Below are 25,441 nucleotides of genomic sequence, written 5' to 3'. Positions count from 1 at the left end.
CTGTTGTTCAGCATCTTAGCTGTGGAGGGCAGTGTCACTGGCCCTCATATGTGGGATCCGAACCGGGGCCCTCTGGCATCCCAAGCAAGTTCTTAACCATCGCGCCACTCGGCCGGCCCATAAAACTTTTTAATTCATGGGATCAGGTAGGACACTCAGAAGGGTTTTGCCTCAGCAGTAGGGAAAAAGGAGCCCTAGACTAAATGCTGCTCTGGTCCCACCTAACAAATCTTAAAAGTGAGACCCTAAAGGATAAAACTATTTGAGGTAACTTAAATGCATATGAGAACAAAGCTAAAGAATATAGGAATATAAAAATATCTAGCACCCAATAAGAAAAAATTTGTAATATCTATCATGCGATCAGTGTTACCATGAATACAAAGAATATGAAAATACCCATAATTGGGAGAAAATTCAATTAAACATAATTACCCCATAAATGACATAAATGATATAATTAGTAGACAAACAGTTGTTATAACTTCATTACACATATTCAAGAGTCTGGTTTAAAAATAAAGTAGGAATATAGATGAAATTAAAAAAACAAAATTAAACTTCTACAAATAGAAACTATGGTGTCTGAAATGAAGTATAGGCTGCTTGGGATTAACAGCAGGTTAGACATTATATAAGAAAAGATTAAAAAAAAAGAAAAAATGAGTGAACTTTAAAACATGTATAATGACAGGAACACAAAGTTTATAAGGGAAAAAGAGGAAATATACTGCTGTAAGTTTTATACTATATGAAATCGTGTAATATCAGTTGAAGGTAAGCTATGACTAGCTAAATACCACTTTCCCCTAAAACAACTACTTAATATAGTATCAGAAAGACTTACAGATAATAAAGCATAAAAGGCGATAAAATAGGATCATTGGAAAAGTCAATTCACCCAAAATAAGGCTGAAAAAGAGAAAAGCTGAAGCAAAGAAGAGATGGGACAAATAAAAATTAACGAATAAGAGGACAGATTTAAACCCAACTATGTAGATACGCACATTAAATGTAAATGGTCTAAATACCTCAATTAAAAATTAGAAATTGTCAGATTGGATAAAAAGATCAAGATTCAACTATGTGTTTCCTGTAAGAAACCCAGTTTCAGTATAAAGATACAAAGAGGTTAAAGGTAAAAGGATGGAAAAAGACATACTATAGTAAACAACAAAAAGAAAGGCTGGAGTAGCCATATTAATATGCATAAGTTTGATTTTAGAGCAAAGAATATTACCAGAAATAAAGAATGTCATTTCATAATAGGAGTAAATTCATTAAAAGGAAATAACAAATTTAAACATTTATACACTTAATAACAGAACTTCAAAATACATAAAGCAAATACTGATAGAACTGCAAGGAAATATAGGCAAATCCACTATCTCAATAATTGATAGAAACTTTTTCACAACTGATAGAACAAGAAAAAAGAAAAAAAATCAGCAAGCATATAGAAAACCTCCACAACACTATCAACCATCCTGAACTAATTAACATTTATATAACTTCACCTAAGAATAGCAGACTACATATACTCTTCAAGAACATGTTGAAGAGACACCATATTCTAGGACATACAATACATTTCAATAAATTTAAAAGGACTCAAGTTATACAAAGTATATTCTCTAACTACAATGGAATTAAATTAGAAATCAAAACCAAAAGATATCTGGAAAAATCCCCAGATATTTGTGAGCAAAATATCACATTTCCAAATGACCCATGGGCCAACTAAGAAATCAAAACAGAAATTAGGCAGGTAATAAGGCCAGAGCTGAAATTAATAGAAAACAGAAAATCAATAGAAAAAATGACAACAAAAATTGTTCTTTGAGAAGATCAATAAAATTGATAAACCACTAACTGGCCAGACTGACAGGAATTTATCAATTAAAATAGCAATTTTAATTCAAATTTCACCTAATTAAACATTCACCTAATAACAGAAGACAGAAATGAAAAAGGTGGCATCACTACAAATTCTACAGATACTAAGAGGATAATAAGGCAATATTATGAACAACTCATGCCAAAAATTTGGCAACTTAGATAAATTGTACAAATGTCTCGATGACAACCTACTAAAGCTCTCAAGAAGAAATAGATAACCTTAAGAGCCTTACGTATATTTTTTAAAAATTGACTGTATAGTTAAAAACTGTCCCACAAAGAATATATCAAGCTTTGATTGCTTCCCTGGAGAATTCTAGCAAATATTCAAGGAAGAAGTAACTCTGATTCTGCACAAACTTCTCTATAACATTGAAGAGGAGAGAACATTTCCCAGCATTCTCTGAGCTAGCATTACTCTGATACCAAAATCAGACAAAGATATTTCAAGAAACAAAACCACAGACCAATGTATAAACACAAGAATCAGAATATGAATGTTTAAAACTATCATTTACAACATCAGAAAAAAATTACATAGCACTTAGAAACAAATTTGACCAAAGGGGTGGACGACCTGAACACTGAAAACTATAAAACATTCTGAAAGAAATTAAAGAGGGCCAGAATAAATGGAAATACTCATCTGTGGACTGAAGCTTCTATATTGTTAGATATTAATTCTCCCCAAGTTGATCTATAGATTCAACACAATACCAATCATTATTATCCCAGTAGGCTTTTTAGAATTTTTGCCTAAATTGACAAGGTGATCCTATAATGTACGCGTATATGGAAATGCTAAGGACCTAGAAGAGGCTGAACATCTTTGAAAAAGAAGAACAAAGTGGGACGACATATACTTGCCCTCAGCGTTCATTATGAAACTACAGTAATCAAGACAGTATGATGTTGGCATAATGATAGTCCAAAAAAAGACAATTTCTAGGTCACGAGAGTGATGGTTACTAAAAGAAGCTGGCAGGTGCTTAACTTTCCCCACTCCCTTAGGATGCCTTAAAGTAGTGGCTCCCAAAGTGTAGTTTGAAACTAACAGAATTAGCATCACTGGGAAGCTGTTTAGAAAAGCCAAATATTGGGGCCACCCCAGATCTATTGAATCAGAATCTTTGGGGATGAGGCCCAGGAACCTGTTTTCACAAACATTCCAGGTGACTCTAATGTACATTCAAGTTTGAAAAGTACTGCTTAGGCCTCTTCCTTTGTACTGAGCCAGCTGCCAACTTGAAAGCTCTGAGGTGTCTTTTCTAATTCTATGATATAAATGCAATAGCCTTAGGGACACTGATGAACAAAAGTCCTATTTTTAATTCATATGTCATGGAAATAAATTTTGTTCTTCATGGCCATGATTTTGAAGGAATCGAATAATCCAAACGACATCAGGTAGTGAAACATTTATTTATATTGATTAATTTTCTGCCTGTCTCCAGAAATATTTGAAGAAATGTAACAAAAAGCAAATTCCTAAGCTGCTCTGATGAACATGATCTTGCTCTCTCATGACAGATCTTTTGCTTGTATTTCTCTGGTGGAACTTGCCAAATTATGTCTTGTGTTGTTGTTTCTAGTATCTGTCTGATTCTATCAAAGTAATCTCGAAGGCAGAGACTCTATTAGTCAGGATTCTCTAGAGAAACAGACCAATAGGTTATTATCTATCTATCTATCTATCATCTATCTATCTATCTATCGATCTATCTAATTAATATATCAAGAGATTTATTATAAGGAATTGGCTCATGTGATTATAGAAGGTGCAGCCTGAAGATCTGAAACCCAGGACAGCCAGTGGTACAGTTCTGGTCCAAGTCCTAAGAGAGACAAGTGCCTCTGCTTGAAGACTGTCAGGCATTGGATGAGGCCTGTCCACACTGGGGAGGGCAACCTGCCTTACTCAGTCTAACAATTCAAATGTTAATCTCATTCAGATACACTGTCACAGATACACCCAGAATAACGGTTAACCAAATATCTGGGCACCCTGTGTCCCAGACAAGCTGACATATGAAATTAACTATCATACACTTGTGTTAATCCATACATCCTCTATGATACTGGGCGCTGAGCCTTACACAGATAGAAGCTCAATAAATATTTACTGAATTACATTGGATGAGGTTATCTTTAGAATATGGTGCAGATATAAACAATCAATTATCAATACCTCATCCTTGTTCTCCACTTTGCCCAACAACCAATACTGATGGCAAATGATGGGATTGCCTCTTTTCACAGTATAATTTGTCCTAGACGCAGACTGATGTTTTGACCTACCCTGTCTCTTTCTTTTTGGTATACATTCTGGCTTAAATCATTGATTGAACAAGCGTCCATTGAGCACCTACTATGGTAAAGCTCTGAACAAAACCTGTGAGAGGTGCTGAAAAGAATGGAGCTTGGTCTAATGAATAAAATGTGGCATTGTGGCATCCATGCATTTCATTTTTACCAGCCTTTGTCCATGTAGAGATTGAAATTGATGGCAGAAACCTGGATTGGGATCTAGGTATATGTCCTATTTCAAACTCACTATGAAATGAATTGCTTACATTCATCATTGTTGATTTTATAGCAGAGACTTTTGCACCTTTTGGGTAAGCTTTTGCAATGAATGCCATTGAGGTAGCATGGAGTGAAAACAGATGTGAAAATAGAAGATTAGGATGTAAATCTTGGTTTTGCCACTTATTGGCTGTATGATCTTTGACAAGTCATTTGAGCTGTGTATATCCAGCGTTTCTTTGATGGAATGAAGGAGTTGAACTAAAACACATTGATCTCAATTGTTAGTCCCCTCAGACACATATAAATCTTGGATGTGTCTCCTGAGTTAGCTTAATCCATTTCCACATTGAAGACAATGCTCCATCTTAAAGGAATAATAAATTCTATTGTTTAAGATTGTGAGTTTTGGAATTTATACTCATGTCCCTGTGTTTGAATTCTGGTTCTGCCACTTTCTTACTGTAGAGACTTTAGCAAGCCAGTTAATTTTTCTGAGCCTCAGATTTTTTCACCAGTAAAATAGTGCTAGTAATAATTATCTTACTACATTCTTATGAGCACAAAATGAATTGAGATTAGTTGGAAAGTATTTTGCACAAAGAAAGGTCTTAGTAATTTTTAAACTTTTAAAAAAAGTGATATATGTTATGTATATGTTCTCAATTTTATTCTCATAGACTATATTCTATTCTGTTTTTCATAGAGGTATCAGTTTCACCCAGGAATTTGTTGACCCTTGTGAGATAAGGCGCTTTCGCCAGTTTTGACTTTGATATTCTGCAGAAAATGAGATAATTAGAAATCCCTGATTGTAATCTTTATGTAAAATGTTTAACAACCATGACCGAAATGATCTCTTAGGGAGGAGAATGGGGAAGGCTCAAAAATTCTTTCTGAGCCTTATTTCTTAATAAATAGCTTAAACTCAATATCCCAAAAGGCAGCTTCAGGGTGGCAAAATTTTGGTTCCCTTCAACCCAAAAGATTCTTATTTTGGCCCTGCTATTTAGAAGAATACCTTTGCCAATGCATGACTCCCATTTTTATCTTAAATTTAAAATGATCTTTTAATTGGGAAAAATGGGCTCATTTTCCCCCTCTTGTGTTGAAGATTTCATTATGTGATTATCTGCTTTCTCCTCCACCCTCAAGATTTTCTTTCTTTATCGACCTCTATTTCCTGACTCCAGAAGATTTGCCTAAGTCCCCCTCCTCTTTCCCTCTCTCCCTCTCTCCCTCTTTCCCTCTCTCCCTTTCTCCCATCATCATCATCATCATCAACATCATCATTATCATCATCATCACATGTATTTTCTTCTAATCCCTATTGCCCATCTGCATTTACTTAAACCAAAGGATTTATTTGTACAAAATGTTATATATATTTTAGAAAAAAAATCTTCGAACTTTTCTGATAGTCTACAATGAATGACAATTTTGATGATTTTTGAAAACCATTTTCTTGAAAATATTAAAGTTTTACTGTGTTTTTTATTTTATTTTTTTATGTTGTCATTAAAAAAATGGAAATGAGAAGATTTATCCTACTAGCTGTTATAAAAAGGCAATAAGATAGAGCCTTGAAAATTTGTAGTTATATATTGCCAAACAAACAAATACTATATAACAAGTAAATGTAAAATTGCATTCATCACTGTATGCAATGGGCTGCAGCATGGAGAATGGATTGGATGGGGCAATAGGGGCTAATTCAGTATTCCTGGAAAAAGGGAATGGTAGCTTTTCTGTGATGTTGACAGTGGTGACTGAGAGAAACAGACAAATTCAAGGATGTAAAATCAATTAGGGCTTGGTGATGGATTTGGGGTGACTTCAAGACAAACCTCAGCTCTGTAAATTAGTATCTATGCTAGATGAGGCTATTTACCCACTCATCCTCTTTAGTTCCCTGATTCCTTATCTGGACAATGGAAATAATAATGCCCACTTCATTGGGGTTTTATCAGATTAAAAAATAATCCATTTAATGCCAAAACCAAAGACTGTTTGGAACACATGGGCCGAGGACCCCTATCATTCCAAAAGGAGATGATTATTCTTTAACCCTGTGAAAACAAGGACAGGGTGCAGACATAATGTATCTAGCCAATTCACATACCTTGATCACATTAATTTTACAAAATTTACTAATAAGCACTACTCTGATTAACAAATCACCTAGTGTTAATTTGAAATAGAGATGGCTGAAGTGCTGATTTGTATATGGCCTGTAATTTTATTAAAATAGTTCATATAGAATGTGTTATAAGTGTGAATTTACAAATTACAGGTTTAGTCTTATTGAATATGATTTGAACCTGTGAGGAAAAGACTGGAATGGGTACATGGGTGGTCACAATGCTTACCAGTGAGGACGCCTAGAATACAGAAGTCCTTTTCATGAACTGATTATGATGTTAACTAATATCCCTAGTTCAGTAGCAAATCCAACAAAGTGTGATTTTCCCCAAACAGGTAAAGAGCAGGAAAAGAATGATTTCTTTTAATGCGTTGCTTTTTCTTTCTTCTTCTTATGCAAAAAAAAAAAAAAAAGAACTAAATTATTTCATCCTTCTTGGTGCTCTTACTATTTGGTCAGGGAAACAGGTCTCCAAAATTTCGGAGAACTACAAATCCAAATCCTAACCCACTCTCATTCTGTTTTCTCTGCCTCTGTCTTCCATTGCAGCCCTTCTCTCACCACTCAGCCCTCTTCCTGATTCTACTTTTCCCCCACTGCCTTTTGTTTTTAAGAAGACACTCATTAACATTTGCTAATGTATGCTAATGAGCAGTAATTAGCATTTTCTATGGGAACAAAAGTGGTGCTGGGAAGGCAGGGTGAAGAATGTACAGAGTTCAGCCAGCCTTGCTTCCTGCTTCTTTATGCTTTCAGCCATTTCATAATTCTTTAGTGTTTTTTTTGTTTGTTCATTTTGTTTGTTTAGCCATAAATCCTGACAACCATTCTTCACAACTTGGAATATTGCAGAAATGCCTTTGGGGACAGAAAGATTCCTTTTTGTTCTAAGCAATCCAAGAGTATAAAAGCATAGCCGCCAAGGTTTTATAACACATTATTTTCATCTGGTTGTTATTTTGGTATCCTATTACTGTAAAAGATTCTATCCACAAAAACTCACACAAGCAAATGTATTTTCATTTCAGCACACTTATTTACAGTGGCTGCCCTTTATAGTGGTAATTGTAATGTGAGAGCACACACTCGGAATATATATCATGACAGCAGGGTTAAATAATCATGTCCCCTCCTCCCAAAATAATCTAAATACAAAGAAAAAGCAAGACTCACCACTATTTTTTTTGTAACCACAGAGAGCTCTAAATGACTTTGTAAATAGCTATTTATTTCTTGAATATGTATAGTTAAAAAAAAAAAGAAAAACCAGTCCTCCAAGCCACATAGAATAAAAGCTGTTTTTATTCTTTCTGTAGACCAATGGTGTCATGAAATATCTAATTGTAGTTTCTCACAAATACTCTGGTATATAATTCGCTATTTGAAGAACTATGCTTCAGTGTTTCATAGTTGCTCTTCAGCTCAGCGGTGGTAGAATTTGGAAACATACCAGCTACCCATGCCACTCAGCCTATGTTTAATTTTAATTTCATGTATAATAAAAACAGAAGGAAAAAGTGCAAAAGAAATTGGTGTGCATCTCCTTCCCCTCCTTCTTATGTGTGTTAAAAAAAAGACTTATTTTCATTATAAAAGGATAGAAAGGGGGAATTTTTATCTTGAGTGGATCTTCTTTTTATTTCTCTCTATTCTTTTCAAGGTTTGCCATTCTCTCTCCAGGACCTCACAGTAAAGTGTTCCTCCACAGAATCCATTCTGTTCCATTTGGCAGCTACAATATTTTATATTGTGTTTTTAATAAAGCAGGCATCAACAGCTATTTATTCTTTACTTCTTAAGGGCCCCAGAGCCTGAAAAAATAAATTAACCTAGAATAAAAAACATTGGAGAATGACAATTACTACAGCAGTTGTATTTCTTACCTGCTCTCCCCTTTTGGGTGGGTGAATCTTATCAAAATTATTATTATTATTATTATTATTATTATTATTATTATTATTATTGTTATTTTGTTGGGGAACAGTGTGTTTTTCCAGGACCCATCAGCTCCAAGTCAAGTAGTTGTTTTAATCTAGTTGTGGAGGGCGCAGCTCAGTGGCCCACAGGGGATCGAATTGGCAACCTTGGTGTTATGAGCACTGCACTCTAACCAACGAGTTAACTGGCAGCACCAACCAAAATTATTATTCTTTTTGTAGTTTTATAACAACAGTGATTTAAAAGAGCTGTTTAGTATCTCCAAGATATTACATATGAAAAGATTACCAGCCTTTTAGCATTTATTATACAAGTTTAAGTTTCTGTTGAGATGTTTTTGAATGTATGTGCCCCATGGTTTATTTTCCAATAGTCTTAAAGGAGGTAAAGATGCTGGCACATGCAGAAAGACCATCAGCCTAGGTTTGTCAAATTAAATCTTTTCCCCTAGATACCTTGTTGATATTTAAGGGTAATGATCTCATTCTGTTTCCCACTCCTGAGGATTTAAAAAATGTCTTGTAGTTGATAGGTTTGTTAAGGTGGTTGATTGATATAAGAACTAAACAATTCTTCTCTTTACTCAATGGCTTCCAAAATATTATGTTTAATTCCATCATTTCAAGGACTTGGGATTGTTTTAAACAAACGTCATGAGCATCTCTTGTCTGATCTAAAAAGTAGCTAATGAGGACCAGAATTTTGCCACCCTGAAGCTGCCCTTTTGGGATGTTGATTTTAAGCTCTTTATTATGAAACAAAAGACTTGGAAAGATTCAGACATAAACACCTGATTCAGGAAGGCAACCTTAGGATGTTCGCCTTAGCCAGATTTGAATTAAGTATGGTAAATAGGAGGGCTTCAGGCAGGGGCCTGTTAGCTAGAATACCCACTGTGTCTCACTGTTTCTGAGTAGCTTAACGAGAATTTGCCTGCGTGTGTTCAGCTCTTCTCAACTACCTGTCAACCGCCCATTCTCATTTCTGAAATCTGAGACTCCATTTACCCCTTTTCTCCTTTGTCCAAAATATCATAAATACCTATGTTGCCTCACTGTCTTTAGAATTTTCATGCTTATGTGAATTCACCATGTGCATGTATTAAAATTTGATTTTCTCCTGTTAATCTGTCTGTTAATTTGATTATCAGCTCACCTAGAAGAATGTAGAAGGTGGAATGGAAAAGTATTTGTTTTTAGCTTTACTTCCACATAGCAAAAATAAAGGGAAATCAATCAACCAATCAACCAATCAATCAATAAAAGCTAAATCCTAATGTTAAAAAAATAATAAAATAAAGGGAGTTGAAGAGTTGAACTGAATCAGGTTTAATGTCTTGGATAGATATTATTCTTGAGGAAGAAGAACCACACCCCATCATTTTTATTTGGTTTCACAGACAGTGGCTCCTGGTCCCTACTTCACACCCACCAATAATAGTGTTATCATAAATGAATGGAAGCAGATGCTATGGTGTTCTGTACAGAGATGATACCTCAGTATGATTTGGTGGCTCTACCTAGCTAGCATTCAAGAGGTTCACTGTTGGAAAATTCTTCTTCGTGACTAACTTTACTCATTCCTTTTGCAATTTGCATTGGTTTGCTTTATGTTTGGTTTTTAGAAAAGCAGAATATCTAAATGCTGTCTTTGGCTATAGTTCATACAGCTTATACATCAAGAATCAATCCTCATATATCTATATGTGTATAATTTTCTTCATATCATAATCTGCATCACCATCGTTATTATTGCTATAATCAAAAATTACCAATTTGAGCAGCTACTGGATGGCATCAGACCTAAAATTGTCAGAACATAAAAGTCGCAGTTTCTTTATAAGGATGCTACATTTAAAATAAATTTTTAAAAAAAGTCATAGCTTAGTTTTTATAATTTCACTACTCTGTCTTCTCTCATTTTTTTTCACTTTAGGGGAATGATTTCATGTTTTTGATAAGGGGCTCATAACTCTCCTTCCTTAAAGAAGGCAAATTTTACTTTGGAATACACTATCCTAGGAAAAAAGTTACCTTTATTTTGTTCACATTTTCTAACTCCCTATCTTTTAAAATCTTGTTAAAGAAAAGCGTTGATAGGAGAAATTGCTGGTGGTCTAGTTTTTTTTTTTTTTTTTGTGTGTGTAACTTGAGGCATTTCTAAATTATGGAATACTATTTAGTATGTGAAGTTAGAATTTATTTTGTTTATAATACTTATTTACATAAACATGAATATACAGATATTTTATTTATAATATGTAGCAAAGACAAAAATGTAACTTTTAGCTTTATATTTTTTCCTATCATTTACTATAATTCTCACCCCATTTTTGCTCTTTGACCTGCCTTTCTTTGCTATACTTTCCTTCTTCTTCTTACTCCTCCCCACTCCTTTTTCTCTCTCTTTTCTTCTCCCTTCTCCATCCATTAGTCCCATACTTTTGAACTGCTATATAGTGGACAATATCTATAAGCAAGGGGTATACTAGTGAGTTGTCCAGTCTCCTAACAGAGTCTCAATTAGAGATGCACAGCCCAATAACAGAACTGTTGCAGTCACAAGGCCTATGTGCTCAGCACATCAAATATTTAATATTCAATAGATCAGAGTCTAGAATATGGAAAGATTTTTATTGAAATGGCGCCATAATGAGAAGATGGGAGATTTCTAGTTTTCTCAAATCCATTTTAGGAGAGCCCAGAATTCAGGATTCTGTTTCTGTCAAGAGAGGGGAGAGTGGGCGGAGCAAGAGGTGGGATCCAAGGAAGGGGGTGGGGTCTCCAAATTTCTTTGTTCCCAGTTGGTCAGACCAAAGGTACTCAAGTTTCAGGCAGAACTCCTCCAGCTAATTAGCATATCTATAGAAATGCAGGCTGGAATTAAGGTGGAGTCAGGGAGAGAAGCACTTCAAAACCAAAAGCAACATTAATGACATTAAAGAATTCATAATCTGTGTTGAGTAACTGTATAAGGGGTTCATTTCTTAACATCCATCATCAATTTCTCATTCTCATTGGGCCTTTCTCATCAGCATGTAAGAACATTCTAGCTAGCATAACTAGCTGTCTCCTATTCCTCACTGCCCATTCTCTCTTAAAGCCACCCACATTCAGGCTTTTGTTTATACCATTTCACTAAATCTGTGCTTGTCAAAGTCATCATTGACTTCCAGATTGCAAAATCCAGTGATCAATTTTCAGTCCTCTTTAAACTTGACTTACAAGCCTAAGACTCATGTCTTTTTGCTGCACATGGCTTGCCTTCCACAATCCCTTATTTTCCTCCTACTTCACTGATCACTTTCAGTCTCTTTGGTTAGTTCTTCTCCCTGTCCTCTCAATTTTGGTGTCTTCTGTTGTATTTACATTTCTTTTCCTGGTGATGTCACCTGGTCTTATGGCTTTAAATAGCATCAATAATTAATAATTCCCAAATTTATTTTTGCAGCCCAGACTTTTCTTCTAAAGTCCCAACTCAAATAGCCAACTGCCTACTCAACTTATGCTTGGATATCTAATAGGCATCTCAAATCCAACATGTCAAATTAAACCCCTGATCTTCAACCTGATCTTCCCACCTACTCCATTCTGTCTATAGCCTTCCCATCTCCTTTTCTTGAAACTCTATTCTTCTGGTTGTCCAAGCCCAAAACCTTGGGGTGGGCCTTCATTCTTCTCTTCCTCTCGCGTTCCACATCACACCCCATACTGATGACCTGTGTTCTTTAACTAAGATTTGGAAATACCCTCGTTATAGCATAGATTAATTTCCCTCTCAGGTCAGTTTAGTCTGAGGTGAAAGATACCCTATTTATATGCAAGGGGCTGATGTTGACATTTCCACACACACACAAAGGAATCCTGAAAAGAAACACCCCAAAAACACCTAATAAACATAACTAATACATTGCTGCTGTAACCCAAGTAAGCTGGATAAGATACTCATTACTAATTGTGGATCTCACAGTTATAAAATAGCAAGACTCCTTAAAGACAGTGCTATTTTCTTCAGCAGTCTACAAACTCCCACCCCAGAGCATTTTACTCTGTACTCTCTTGTGAGTGTATACAATAAATGCTAATAGAATGAATGAACTTTCAGTTTCCAAAGTAATAATCTGGTGCTACCAACATCCTTTTGAGAACTAAAAGTGGGTCAGAGGAACAGGCCATACCATTTAAGTCTGTTGGCCACTTGGCCACTCTGATCCTGAAAAACCGTAAACTACTTTCAGTGCTATAGATTAAAAAAGAAAGCCTGGAACAACATCCACTTTTCTGAATGATTTCACTGCCTCTGAAATGTGACATTTTGCTGTTGTTTCCTTTTACTGTTTTTAATTACTGGGTCTATGTGCATGAAATGAGGATCTGGGTTGCCTAGGAGTTCATCTGCTCCTATTGCATATTCCTCTCTTAAATAAGCATACTTCCATGTAGTTTTGCTTGCTGCCTCCAACATTTTGACAGGACCTCCCCCTCTTCTCTTTCCTCTGTTCTCCCATCACTCCTAAGAGATATTATTTTTAAAGTACAAAATCAATAGGTTTAGGAAGCTGCCAAAGCATGAGGGGGTCATAATGATGTGGAATAAACTACTAGGGATTGCTGAGAGAAGGGTTGGCAATACGCTATGCCAAACATTGTCTGAGAAGGGGACGATGGTCTGTAGCTCCCATTTAAGTGTTCTGAGTTATTCTTTTGCACAAGCTTTTTGTCTTGGAGGGGTTTCTCAGCTGGGCTCTTTAGCATAGTTTTGAGTCACAGGAGGTAGAGACCAGCATTGACAGTTGCTTTTCAGGCCAAATAATAGTCCATTAAAATCAAGTTTGATCTGAGGCTCTTGATGGAGTCCTCAATCTCCTGGTCGTAGTGCTGCTGTTTAGTTCTTGATGCTGATGATGCCTGTGCTGATGATTTGAGTTAAGAACCAACCGATCATGATCACAATAAATGTAAAAATGACTGTTCATGGCCCCTAACTCAACTGCCAGACAAAGGAATGCTGTTGAATAAAGAAGATGCCTAATGAGAATGTGCATATGATCATGCACAGATGGGAATCACTGCTGAAAAGTCAGCTCAGAGGAGGGAAGGGGCTATTTCTGCAACGCTCTCCATTCCATCACGTGGAAACCATAGATATTTTTTAGTTCTTTATGTGCAGCCACGGGATTTCTCCTCTTATGGATTTTGAGGTTTTATTTAATGGCCATTTAAAAGTGTCCTTCCTGGACCTGAGAAGATGATCTATGACTCCAGCCCTGCTTTTTTTCTCCTCTGGTTATCAGAGGAAATTGATTTGTTTCGTCTTCTTGGCTTGGGACATTTCATTCTCTTGCTTCTATTTAATATATGATCCCTCCTAAAGATTTTCTTATGGTTTTGTTCATCTAGTATTTTTTTTCTGTTTCATTTAATTAATTTGATTTAATCTTGTCTAGTGGGTTGATTGTCACAAACCAGTATAACATTTTGTGTGAATTTTTGCTTTGGCTAAGCATGTTGCAGAATACGCTGTGTGTCAGCCTTAGCTATTTCTTCTTAGCTGTTTCTATATTATACACACTGATCAGACCCTGCTCCAAGGCTAAGCTTATGGCATTAAATTGCCTTCCTAGAGAGTTCTTCTCTGACTGAGGAAGCTTGGTGCTGGCATTAATTGCAAATAAAAGACCATGACCTATTGTTGAATGTGGAATATCTTCTTAGCAGCGTCTGCCTTCACTATTGTGAGCTCTCAGTGGTGATATAAAGACCTTTGTCCTGTGCAGATCCAGTTACAGCCAGTGACAGAAGCCATATGTCCACCCTGAACAAAAGAGCACTTATTTTCACATTCCGTGACTGACTTTGAGTGATAACATTTTTGCATATTCTAAAAATTTTTATGCAGATGCTTTTTAAAGGCAAAAAGTGCTTTTACAATAATTTTCTTTGTGAATGGAATTTAAACTCTTGGCATGTGTTGCCTTTCCAATATGCCTGTCAAGTTCTGGATAATAACCTTTGACAGTTTGTGAGCAGAAACAAAACCGGAGGTTCTTTACTGGGTTCACAGCAGCATTGTTTGTCATCTTGGTGTTTTTTGACTTATGCCCACCCACCTTAAATAAAAATACGATAAAATTAATATTTTATAAGCAAGTTACTACACTCTGGTTTTAAAGAAATGGTCTGCTGTAATTTGTACCATGCCAAGTTGCAGAACTTTGTCTCTGGCTGACTACACCCATGGTGAATGGACAATAGTTGGCAAGGGGAAATATATCTGCCAATTAATATATTTTCCCATATTACTTTACATTAAAAATTTTATAAAACCTTTACATGCCTTTATAAAAATGGAGCAAAACTATAAACAAGACCTGTCTGAGTACGGAGTGAGAGATAGAAGAGATGTTCTTTGTCTTAAAACTATAATATCACTTGTCTCCATATTGTTAAGGTAAATCATATATTGGAAAATTTAAGCTGTATCCATATAATACCTATAGAAATAATTGAAATAGGAAATATCAGCCCTTTAGAGTTTTTTTGAAAAGTTCTTTAATGTTGGATAGCTGGTTAGAATGAAACATTCTCTATTTTAATGTTAGTTTGGTTGTAATAATCAAATTGTTTGTGCATGTGGATATAGCTTTGCTTACAACTCAGTTTATCATAGAATAAAATAACCTAACAAACCCCAAGTTTACTTATTGCAATACAGAATTTATTGTGGTTGAAGTTATTTTAAATTGAGCTGACAGGCTTATAATTGATATGTTTTGCAAAGCCTTGAAGGCAATGAAGCAGAGAAGTCTTTGCACAACACTGTATAAAATGCTGTAGCTGTGTATCTTTAATAAACAATGCTCATTTGGACAAGTTGACTGAAAAACGTTTTTATTAATTGCATACAAGAACTTGATGATGAAACTTATAGCAGTAAAAACCAGCTACTGACAATTGTACTGCCATTTAAAGAATTGCTATGTTTTCTTTTTCTTCAACAGTGGAAATCCAAGTGGAGGAAAATGAAGATGATACTGAGGAAAGTTCGAGTAAGTGGGGATGGGACTACTTGGCATATGTTTCCTGTGGAAGAGCAGTGAATTCAGGGAATCCATCCTCTTATCTTGTGGGGTTATGCTACCAATGTAAGCACAGGGGCATGTGGATGACTTCTGATGGTCTCACAAAAGAGAGAAGCCCAGCAAGTAGAATCTCCACTCTAGATTCCATTCGATTGGCACACACATATTCCACCCAATTTATAAGTTACTAATAATGATCACGTAGGTGGTAGTCTAGAAAAATAAGCATTTGTATTTCTGTTATTTTCCCTGTTTAAGTCTTTGTCCTAAAATCTTTTCTTTAAGGTTGAATTTATTATTATGGAACAGATTGGCCATTTTGACTGAACTGATCAGGTGGTTTAATTAAAATGAAGAAGCAAGTTCTAATGCAGTGAATTCGTCTCTCTTTTGTCCAAATTGCTCTGTTGTTTTTACTTTGTGTAGGTTCAACTCAAAGAGCCTGGATTGAAACCCCTTTCCAGGCATGCAGATCACTCGTGGGCTGAAGCATGAGAAAAATTAAGTGAGCAAAAGCTTTCAATTTACCAAAACTAAAAGAAAAGGCAGCATCTCAAGAAGAGTTCAGTTAGATGATACAGCAACACTATCAGTTTAATAATCAGAGCACAGTAGGGCCACCAGTGAATGTTCACAATGCCAGTTGTTTTCATTAATTTGATGCATTCTGTATGAAAACAGACGAGAATCTCACACATCCTGAATACCATGATTTGAATATTTTAGCGGGTAGAAAAATATTTTCCCTCTACCGCTCTGAGTTCTTAGCTGAGACCCCTGTAATACAAGACAGTGTAACAAGAGAAAAAACAAACAGAAGTTTATTAACATGTATACCTCATGTATACATGGGAGAGACCCAGGAAAAATAAGTAACTCTCTGAGGTGGCTTTGAATTTAGACTTAAATACCATCTTAATAGGGAAAAGGAAGGAGTGAGTGTTTATAGGCCTCTTAAAAGAGAATAAATGAGTTTTAGGAAAGACGAATGGGCCCTGAGAAGAACAGATGGGAGGTGTGATAGTTTGTGACGAAGTCTGCCTGGATGTGGTGTCTACTTGTAGTCTTCTCTCCTGGGATAAGAGTCAACCTTCCCCTGGGATGAAGCTCCTGGGAAGCAGATTTATGACAATTTCATTCCTGTTGGAAGATCTGTTTTTAGGCAGATAAGGGGAGTTCAGAGAAAGTCTCTTTCTGCGTTTGCTTTTTCTCACGTGTCTACTGCTTAAAGTAATCGGTAAACCAAGTGGCATATTTTAGGGTGGTATATTCTGAACTCCAACAATCACATTTAGAGATGGCATATTTTGCTATGCTTCAATACCAAATCGAGCCCATTCTAAAAGGTAATGTTGTATACAAATCTGTATTTAGTAGGTAACTGCAAAACATTTATTTTTTTAGAATTTGAATGAAACTAGTTAAAGCATTAAACACTGCCTTTTTATTCCTAAGTGGTACAAGATAAATATCATGGTACACTTTTTTTATCCATGGTAAAACTCTTCAAGTTTAAATGTTTACTCTTAATACAAAATATACTAAAATGCAGAGTACTAAGAGGCTGTTTGAGTTCTTGAGTTATTTGTGGGGGAATCATTTCTCAATCCATATCACGCTTTGTCCTTTCTATAATTAGTGACTAATGTGGCAAATAAAGGCTGGTAAATTTTCAGAATGCCAGAACAGGGTTCAAATAACACATGACATTTGCCACAATATTTAACAAATGGAAACTCATTCTTTTTTTTGGTGACAGAATATAGTTTTAAAAACCCAGTTAGAAAAGTTATCCTCCTGTTTTTCTCTGCTAGCAAAACTAGTAATATAGGTAATGATTTGAAATATCAATAAGAAGTTTTTGATAAGTAATGTTAAAAAATAATTTAAAAAAAGATAAAATCATAACAACACATATATGAAAATGAACATATTTAACTAATGAATGAGGAATCTGGTAAGGCATTAAAACAAGCTCAAAGGCAAATCCAAAAGAACAGTTTATAGATCAGGAATATTAAAATGATATGCAAATAGAGATATAACTGTCTTGTGGGTTTTTCTTGGTGGCGGAGGATTATTACTCCACTGGACAAAGTTTATTTGTTTGTCTACAGACAAGAATTATTTTTCATTGCTGTCCAGTTATCTATAATTTACAAAGTTACAAAATAGCTCCCAAGAATCAGAATAAGATAACATGGAAAGGTATACTTCAGACAATTTATAGTTTTCCAGTAAAGTGCAGCTTTTTTCCATATAGTAGCTTCTATAGAAGAGGATAGTGATAAGCATGAGTAATTTCTGATTTTTATAGTAATTGATTCTAAATATCAGAAGAAGTTAAGAATATCAGAATTTCACAAAAATGAAAGCGAAGTAGGATTGCATGTTATATAAATTGTAAAGGAAGTAACAGTATTCACTTTCTACTCTTTACCTAGAAGCTTCCTAAGAAGCTAGGGACATATGAGGCATTATTAGTTGATGAACACAATAAAATATCATTTCTTTTCATTTTACATTACATTTATATTTACAAGTTATCTATTTCTAGTCATAAAGATAGAATGATCAAGCCAATACATTTACTATCAATTTATCAATTTCATTTAATAAAGGAAAAAAAGGAAGAAAGATTTGGAATCAAGAATGAGGATAATTTGAATTAAGAGGAATTTCAAGCGTTAAGTTAATTTCTTCAAAATTATTCTAGTTTGTAGCCTTTCCTAGTCATTCCTGTCCTTTGTTCTAAGATAGAAGTAGTAGTAAATACCTAGTGGTTAATCAGTCAATCCTTGTGTGTTGTATTGGTAACCTCTAAACTTGGTCTTAGAGGTCATGGTGTGCTATTAAACTCCAAGTCACCTAGTTACCCAAGTACATGAAGGCTGAAATTCTAAAGATTATTAAAATTGGGGGATCTACATTCACATATTTGAGTAGATGAGCCACAAAAGAAATGAGAATCTAGGTAAACGTATTTAAATGGCAGGCTATGAAATATATACGGCATGGTATAGCTTACCGTAATGTGGAGAAACTGGATTGTGGTGTCAGATGTGTGACAATGTAATTAAAAAGTAAGAACACATTTGATAGCAGGAAAGAACACTTTCTGATATTGCTCACTGAAACATTAACTGCTGTGTTTAGGTGAAGAGGAAGAGGAGGAGGACGATGGTAAACTGCCTCGAAGAGAAACCATGAGACCACAGAGGAAACGGACCAGAGATGTTATCAGTGAGGATGATCCGCCACCTGAACCAGAGGATGAAGAAACAAAGAAGGCCAGAGAAAAAGAGAGGAAGAAAAAGCTGATGAGAGGAGCGTAAGTTAGTTCTGATCTATAACTGAAATTGTTATTCATTCAAAGGCGCCCTGATACTGAAACAAGATCATTCCCTTCAGGCCCTCTTTGGCTTTACAATTGGTAATTAAAGCTACTTTTACAAAGATAGGCTTAACCCGATGCTGCCATTTTATACTCCCCTTAGTTAAATGTATTTTAATATTAAAATAGAATTTACAAATGAATATGTACTTAAAATGGCCTAAGAGAAATTCCCTTATGAGAGATTTGAATTGTCATAGGTATTAACATATTATAGTTAATTTACATATTTTAAAGTTATCCCATTGATTATATATGTTGTTATCGAAGTGCAAAACTCCTATACAGTGAACCCAAATTATTTTATTTTTCAGAGCAGAGGTTGGCAAACAATGACTAATTCCAGCTCAAGAGCTAAGAATGGTTCTTACAGTTTTAAAGGGTTATTGATAATAATAAAAAGGGACAAATATGGGACAGAGCTGTATGTAACACTCAAAGCCTGAAATATTACTATCATTCCCTTTATAGAAAACAAAAAAAATGTGTATGGGTTCCTGTTGCGGAGGATTGGGGTTGTCATTTCCTTTTTAATATAACCTTTCATTTTTAGGTGCACCATTTTACTGAGTACTGACTTTATGTAGAATAATATATAAATGCTATTTAGGGAAAGTCCAAGAAATAATTTCCTGCTCTTTGCTTTCCAGAAATTTGTAGATGGCAGGCAGTTTGGAAGAACATGAAAGTAAAACAAATCTCATAATAGAAAACCTTAGGCCCCTTGGAAAGGATTTTTTTTTTTTAAGATTTTTATTGGGGAATTGGGGGAAGGGGAACAGACAAGTTGCTGTCGTTGTGTTCTTCAGTCTAGTTGTGGAGGATGTTGCTTCACTGGCCCAAGTTGGCACCATCATTGGGCTCCTCCCGGGCAAGGCAGATCAGTCGCCGGCTTCTGGATGGCTGCTCACAGCAGCTGCTGGCTGCTCACGCTGGCTGCTGGCTACACACGGTAGCCCATGTCAACCCACCTGCCATCACCAGCGACTCACGGCAGCCCAGCTCCAGGTTGAGCTGTTGTTCAGCATCTTAGCTGTAGAGGGCAGTGTCACTGACCCTCATATGTGGGATCCAAACCAGGGCTCTCAGGCATCCCAAGCCAGCTCTTAACCAATGCGCCACTCAGCCGGCCCTGTTAGTACTATTATTATTTACCATATTTCGCCGTGTATAATGTGCTTCCATGTATAATGTGCACCCACGTTTTTGGCCCAAACTTTCAGGGAAAAATATCTTTCATTTAAATTTTTTAATTAAAATTTTTTTTAATTAAAATTTTATTTGTCCACATTTAGGTACTTTTTTAAATATTATAAAGGAATTTTAACATTTATTTTTTAACATATTATGGTACAAGAAATTTTATATAACAAATAATTACAAAACACAAGAACAGATACAAGGTACAAGAAGTTTTATGTACCAGTAACAAATTTACGACATTTACGCATCACAGAAGGCCAAGAACTCTTCATGGTTACAAGTTCATCATAAGTTCAACAAAACTGATGATCATATCACAAGATATTATTTTGCATACAGATATCATTATTGATTTCTAGAGTTACACTTTTAACTCATAAGCATAAATAAAAGAATTAAAAACATTTATATAGATATGGAATTAGTACTACCCATGTATAATAAGAATCCCATTTCTCCCTCACAAATTTGGACAAAAAAGTAAGCATTATACACAACAAAATACGGCAGTAATATCTCCTATTAGCAGTGCTTATGCATCTTCATTGAGACGATATCCTCAATAGACCTATGTAGGATATAAGTTGTGTTCCAGAATGTGCCTTTCCTCTCCACTTATGTCTCAGAGAGGTCCTTTTAAAAAGGTGAGTTTGGTGGGAATTACTCTGCTCTCATGGACTGCTTAAGGCACTCATGTCAGCTGTTCAGCGTCTAGGAACAGGACCATATGAATCAGCTGGGTCTTGGCCCTGTTGCCTGAGAAAATCTTGTCCCTTTGACAGTCTCTGTCCTTAGTTGGTCCCACTCTCATCCTGATTCTGAGAAACCCACAAACACCCCTGCCTCCCTACTGCCTCACTTCATGGGGCTAAACTGGATAACTTTGTCTCCATAGGTTTTGCAAGTTACATTACTGCTGCCACAATTTGTGCAACTATTCTAAATATTATAGTATCATAAATTATTTGTGAGGATTGATAGTTCTGATCTCTATTTTAAGGTCCATTTAGTATTGTTCATTTTGAAGATAAGCATCTTTTTTTTAAAATAAAGAAAATGTATTAGCAAATATTTTGAGAAAGATTAATAAACAAATAAATCAGAACACATTTATTTAGGTTAATTAATTCATGGTCTTTTTTAATTTAACTGTTCAAGTGAAACACCTTAAGGAAATTCCCTTGTGCTGACAAAACATTTGAAACCAACTAAAACTGAGGTTGTCATGCAAACTGCCTTTGAAGACAGTTAAAAAACACTGCCTTGTTAGACATTTTGAAGTATTTCTAATAATATTACAGGCTTTTCCTGACCCAGTTCTAAGTGAGTAAGTAATATGTTCATAGCAGTGAAAAATTCAGCACGTTATGCCTCCTATTTTCTAACAACTATTGTTTAAATAAATCAAACTTAAGGTAGAAAACCATTCTCGCACAGATTAACCCTAAATTTTAGAAGACGAAGCATGTCTGTGCTATTACCTTTTAAAGTGATTAGCACTTTCTTTGAGTGGTTCCTAGAAAAGCAGTTTTCCTGTAATACTGGAGAGTGATATTTTAGTTACCTGCATATTTGAAGGTAATTATCCAACAACAGCTATTCCTTGTAGTGCAACTGTGATCCGCTTGGATCAATCAACAATTACAACAAAGACTTTAAAAATATACCAGTCTGGGATCACTTAGTGAAGGAATAAATGTCTTTCCATACCATACTAATCTTGGAAGACATTGTTATAGTTTAGTGTTCTTTAAGAACTGGGTTCACAGTGATAACCCTATCATCCAGAAAAATTCTGTATGTAAACATTTATTCAATGAAAATTTATTCAGCTCCACCTCTGTGGAAGATAATTTGCTAATGTCTTTGGGATACCTGTACATGAATATGCAATTTTCTGCATTTTTCTAGAAATTCATAATACAGATCAGGGAGTGAACACTTAGACACAAATTATTATGAAACAAGACAGTATAAATGTGCCAGGCAAGAAGTACAAAGTAGTTTGGAGTCTTAGAGAAGAGAAAACTACTCTCATAGGGATAATCAGAAAAGGGGTTATTGAAAACATTTCTTATGATTTTTGAAGGAAGTATAGAAATTGGATAAAATACTGGGTTTAAGATAGCAGGGAAGCATATAATTAGCGTGAGGAAGACTTCTATTAAGTTGTTTCTAAAACTTGGCATGTAAAGAATTAAACTTTGATTACGTGGTAAATCCACATATTGAATAGATTATTCTTTGATGATACTGTATTCAATGAGATACTGTTTTATATATAATTCTGAATGCAAGCTTAGTAATGTGAAGTTTTAAGGTGCCTAAAATGCAAATATTGTGAATTATTTTGGGAAGGGGACACATTAAAGACTTAAAATATCAAGCAGTTGCATTATTAATCTTAAATCTTTTTTTTCTACTTTAATCCATTCTTGATAGTTTCTGGGCATATATTTTGTTTTGTTTTTGATCATTTCTGTAAAACATTTCAGTAAAACAATAATCTATATCGATTAGATTTAGTCTATCTCTACTTAGAAACAATTTTTTGAGTAATTTTTAGTAAAATAATTTTTACTAAAATATACCAAAATATATTTTCCCCTCTGAAGACAATTGTGTTTAGTCATAAACTTCGTGAACAACAAAATACGTTTCTAACTCTGAGTCAGATTACAATTTCTTTCCTGGGGTCCAGTTAGGAGAAAGAAATTTCAACAGTGAATTGAACAAACAGCATTCAACAAAAGGAGCTGTTTAATAAATACTAAATAATTGTTAACTAGATTACTGGAAAAGTGAAAAGAGAACACTAAGGTATCATGGCGATAGCAACTTGAGGAAGCAGGTACCACCCAAGGGCTAGAGAAACAATGGAAAGAGGTTGAAAGTAAAACTTAGAAGCGTGGAGAAGGGACCCACAGAGCTGAAACCACTGCAGAGTGCAGGATGCTCAAGTGATGAAGCTGATTCTGCTAGTGTTGGGAAAATTGGCACACTAGAGTCACCTGCAGCTGTGGAAAGGCCCTGAAGTTCCTGGGGTGAAGAAGCATTACTAAGGAGGAAGCATCACCCCAAGAAGCAAACAGAAAGCCAAAGGAAAGACCTAGTGGCAGCCTAATATTGAGCCAGCTGACAAAGCAAATGTGCCCTAGCATCCCAGACCCAGCATTGCAGTCAATATTAAGTATAGAAAGGTGAGTTTGAAGTTGAGCAACAAAAGTTCAGTAACTGAAACAATCTATTACCAAAAAAATTGATTTCTACAATATGGCATTACATTCCTCAATTTAAATTTATGTTGTTCATGTTTTTATTTTTTTGCTTTGAGTTCTGGATCCTATAGTATTTTTTCAATACTAGGAACACAGAAAAAATATATCTAGTTTTTTTCCATAAGAAACTAAATTCCCTTGAAGACCTCTTCGAAGGATTCACTTCCACCGAACATAATTGAAGTTGAATTTTATCAATTGAAGTTTCAAGTTTAATTAAAAGATTTAGTTACCTTTGAGAAATAGATTTTATTTTTGTCTATTTCAATTTTTCTCTCTTTCTCTTGAGACAGGGCTAACTTAAAAATTTTAAGGACACCTCAAAGACATCTTCACCTCTAATTTACTGTCCTTATTGAAAAATAAAAAAATTTAAGTGAAATGTTGAGTTGGTGAGGGAAAGTGTACAAGGGAACAAAGAAGAGAGAAGAAAATCTTGATAAATCCGTAACTATTCTTTCCATAGATTTATTATTTCCATAGTTCTGAGAGTTTGAGGCTATGGAATAAGAACAGCTTGGTTTCAGGACATTAGAATGTAAACACTGTTGTTTAAAGTTATAATTTCAGAAGTCCACCATCAGTGTTCAGATAGATACAAGCTCCAATGCTTATGGGTCTCAGCATCTATTATGTACAGCCAAACTGAGATACATTGACAGAGTATCTGTTAGCGTTCTTTATGTTTGCAAATCAGGCAAAACATAACTTTATTAAGGTTTTTTTTTTTCTTTTAAAGGGAAGACGATGATATCGATGAAGCAGAATTGGAAAGACTGAAGGCAGAGTTAGATGAGCAAAGACTAATGATTGCTACTGTCAAATGCAAACCATGGAAAATGGAGAAGAAATTTGAAGTTCTCATGTATGATGTCACTTTTCTTAATTAGAAACACTTTCCTTGATACTGATCTCTTAAATCCTTTGTGTATTACTTATATCTAATAGGTATTACTGTATGTAATACTCATAGTATATACAATGTGCATGGTCATATATTCATATATAATATATCATATAAATACATATGTATATATCTCAATTTATTAGAGAGGGTGGGATAATGATTACAAATTTAAAACTATAAGAAAATATATTGTTTGGAGTCTAATAACCCCTGTGGTCACCTTTGATCATTCATTCCTTGAACTGAGAGTTTCCTTAGCTTAACACATTCATTACTATCTCTCTGAAAGAGATAAGATATTTGAGTTTTACAAGTTTGTGTGGGTGGATTGAACACTCTTGTTTCTCTGCAGGGTGCCAGCCTCAAATAATATTTTCATGTGACAATTCTCATGAAAGTGCAGGAAGGATGTTAAGTCAGCAGAACAGTACATGCGATTCCAAGGAAGGGTTATAACTATTCTCTGGTAACATGTCAGTGACCTGATTTTATTCTTATGTTGAATGCTGATGAGGGTGCAAACACACTCAGAGGCACACAGGTTTATGAATTCCCGATGTGAAAAGTCAAATGATTATTCTTTTTTCGGGGATGGAAGCAGATTCACCTCTGTGGATCACATTGTATTTCCTTGTTGTGGTGTTTGGGGGAAGGAGGGTGTGAAAAAAGGGAATGTGTCTGTGATAACCGTCAGGTTTGCATCTTTCAGTTGTGCTACAGGTTGCATTTTTCCACAGAACCATTTTTAAAAGTAGTGGTACATTTCTAAAGCTATCACTCCATAAGCCTATTTAACTAATAATGTTAAATATTGTAATATATAGTATATAGAGCATATATAATATATATATATATATAACATAGTATATATAATATGAAAATTATACTATAGTGACACACACACACACACATAGTGCCAAAAAACTATATACATGTTTTAAGAAAGGAAAAAAAACTATTAAAATTGTAATACTTAATATATACAATAACAAAAGATAAATACAAGTCATGTTTGACTTCTGCAATTACAAGAGGGGCTCAAAGTGGTTACCATCAGCTTAATTTTAATATG

General features: G+C 35.0%; 1 protein-coding gene across 3 annotated transcripts in view; it reads left to right on the top strand.

The window, feature by feature from the left end:
• Positions 1-25,441, top strand: part of TMC1 (transmembrane channel like 1) — a 219,104-nt gene that overhangs the window by 107,583 nt on the left and 86,080 nt on the right. For all 3 annotated transcript variants that reach the window (XM_019650663.1, XM_019650665.1, XM_019650662.1), the window contains 3 exons: positions 15,507-15,554; positions 18,744-18,918; positions 24,202-24,327. In XM_019650663.1, coding sequence (XP_019506208.1) covers positions 18,794-18,918; positions 24,202-24,327 — 251 coding nt within the window. In that variant the 5' untranslated portion in view covers positions 15,507-15,554; positions 18,744-18,793. The remainder of the gene's footprint in view (positions 1-15,506; positions 15,555-18,743; positions 18,919-24,201; positions 24,328-25,441) is intronic.

Source organism: Hipposideros armiger, unplaced genomic scaffold, assembly GCF_001890085.2.
Source record: "Hipposideros armiger isolate ML-2016 unplaced genomic scaffold, ASM189008v1 scaffold_144, whole genome shotgun sequence".
In the NCBI taxonomy this organism is placed as follows: domain Eukaryota; kingdom Metazoa; phylum Chordata; class Mammalia; order Chiroptera; family Hipposideridae; genus Hipposideros; species Hipposideros armiger.
Note: the sequence above shows the minus strand (reverse complement) of the source record. Positions and strands in the feature narration are given on the sequence as shown.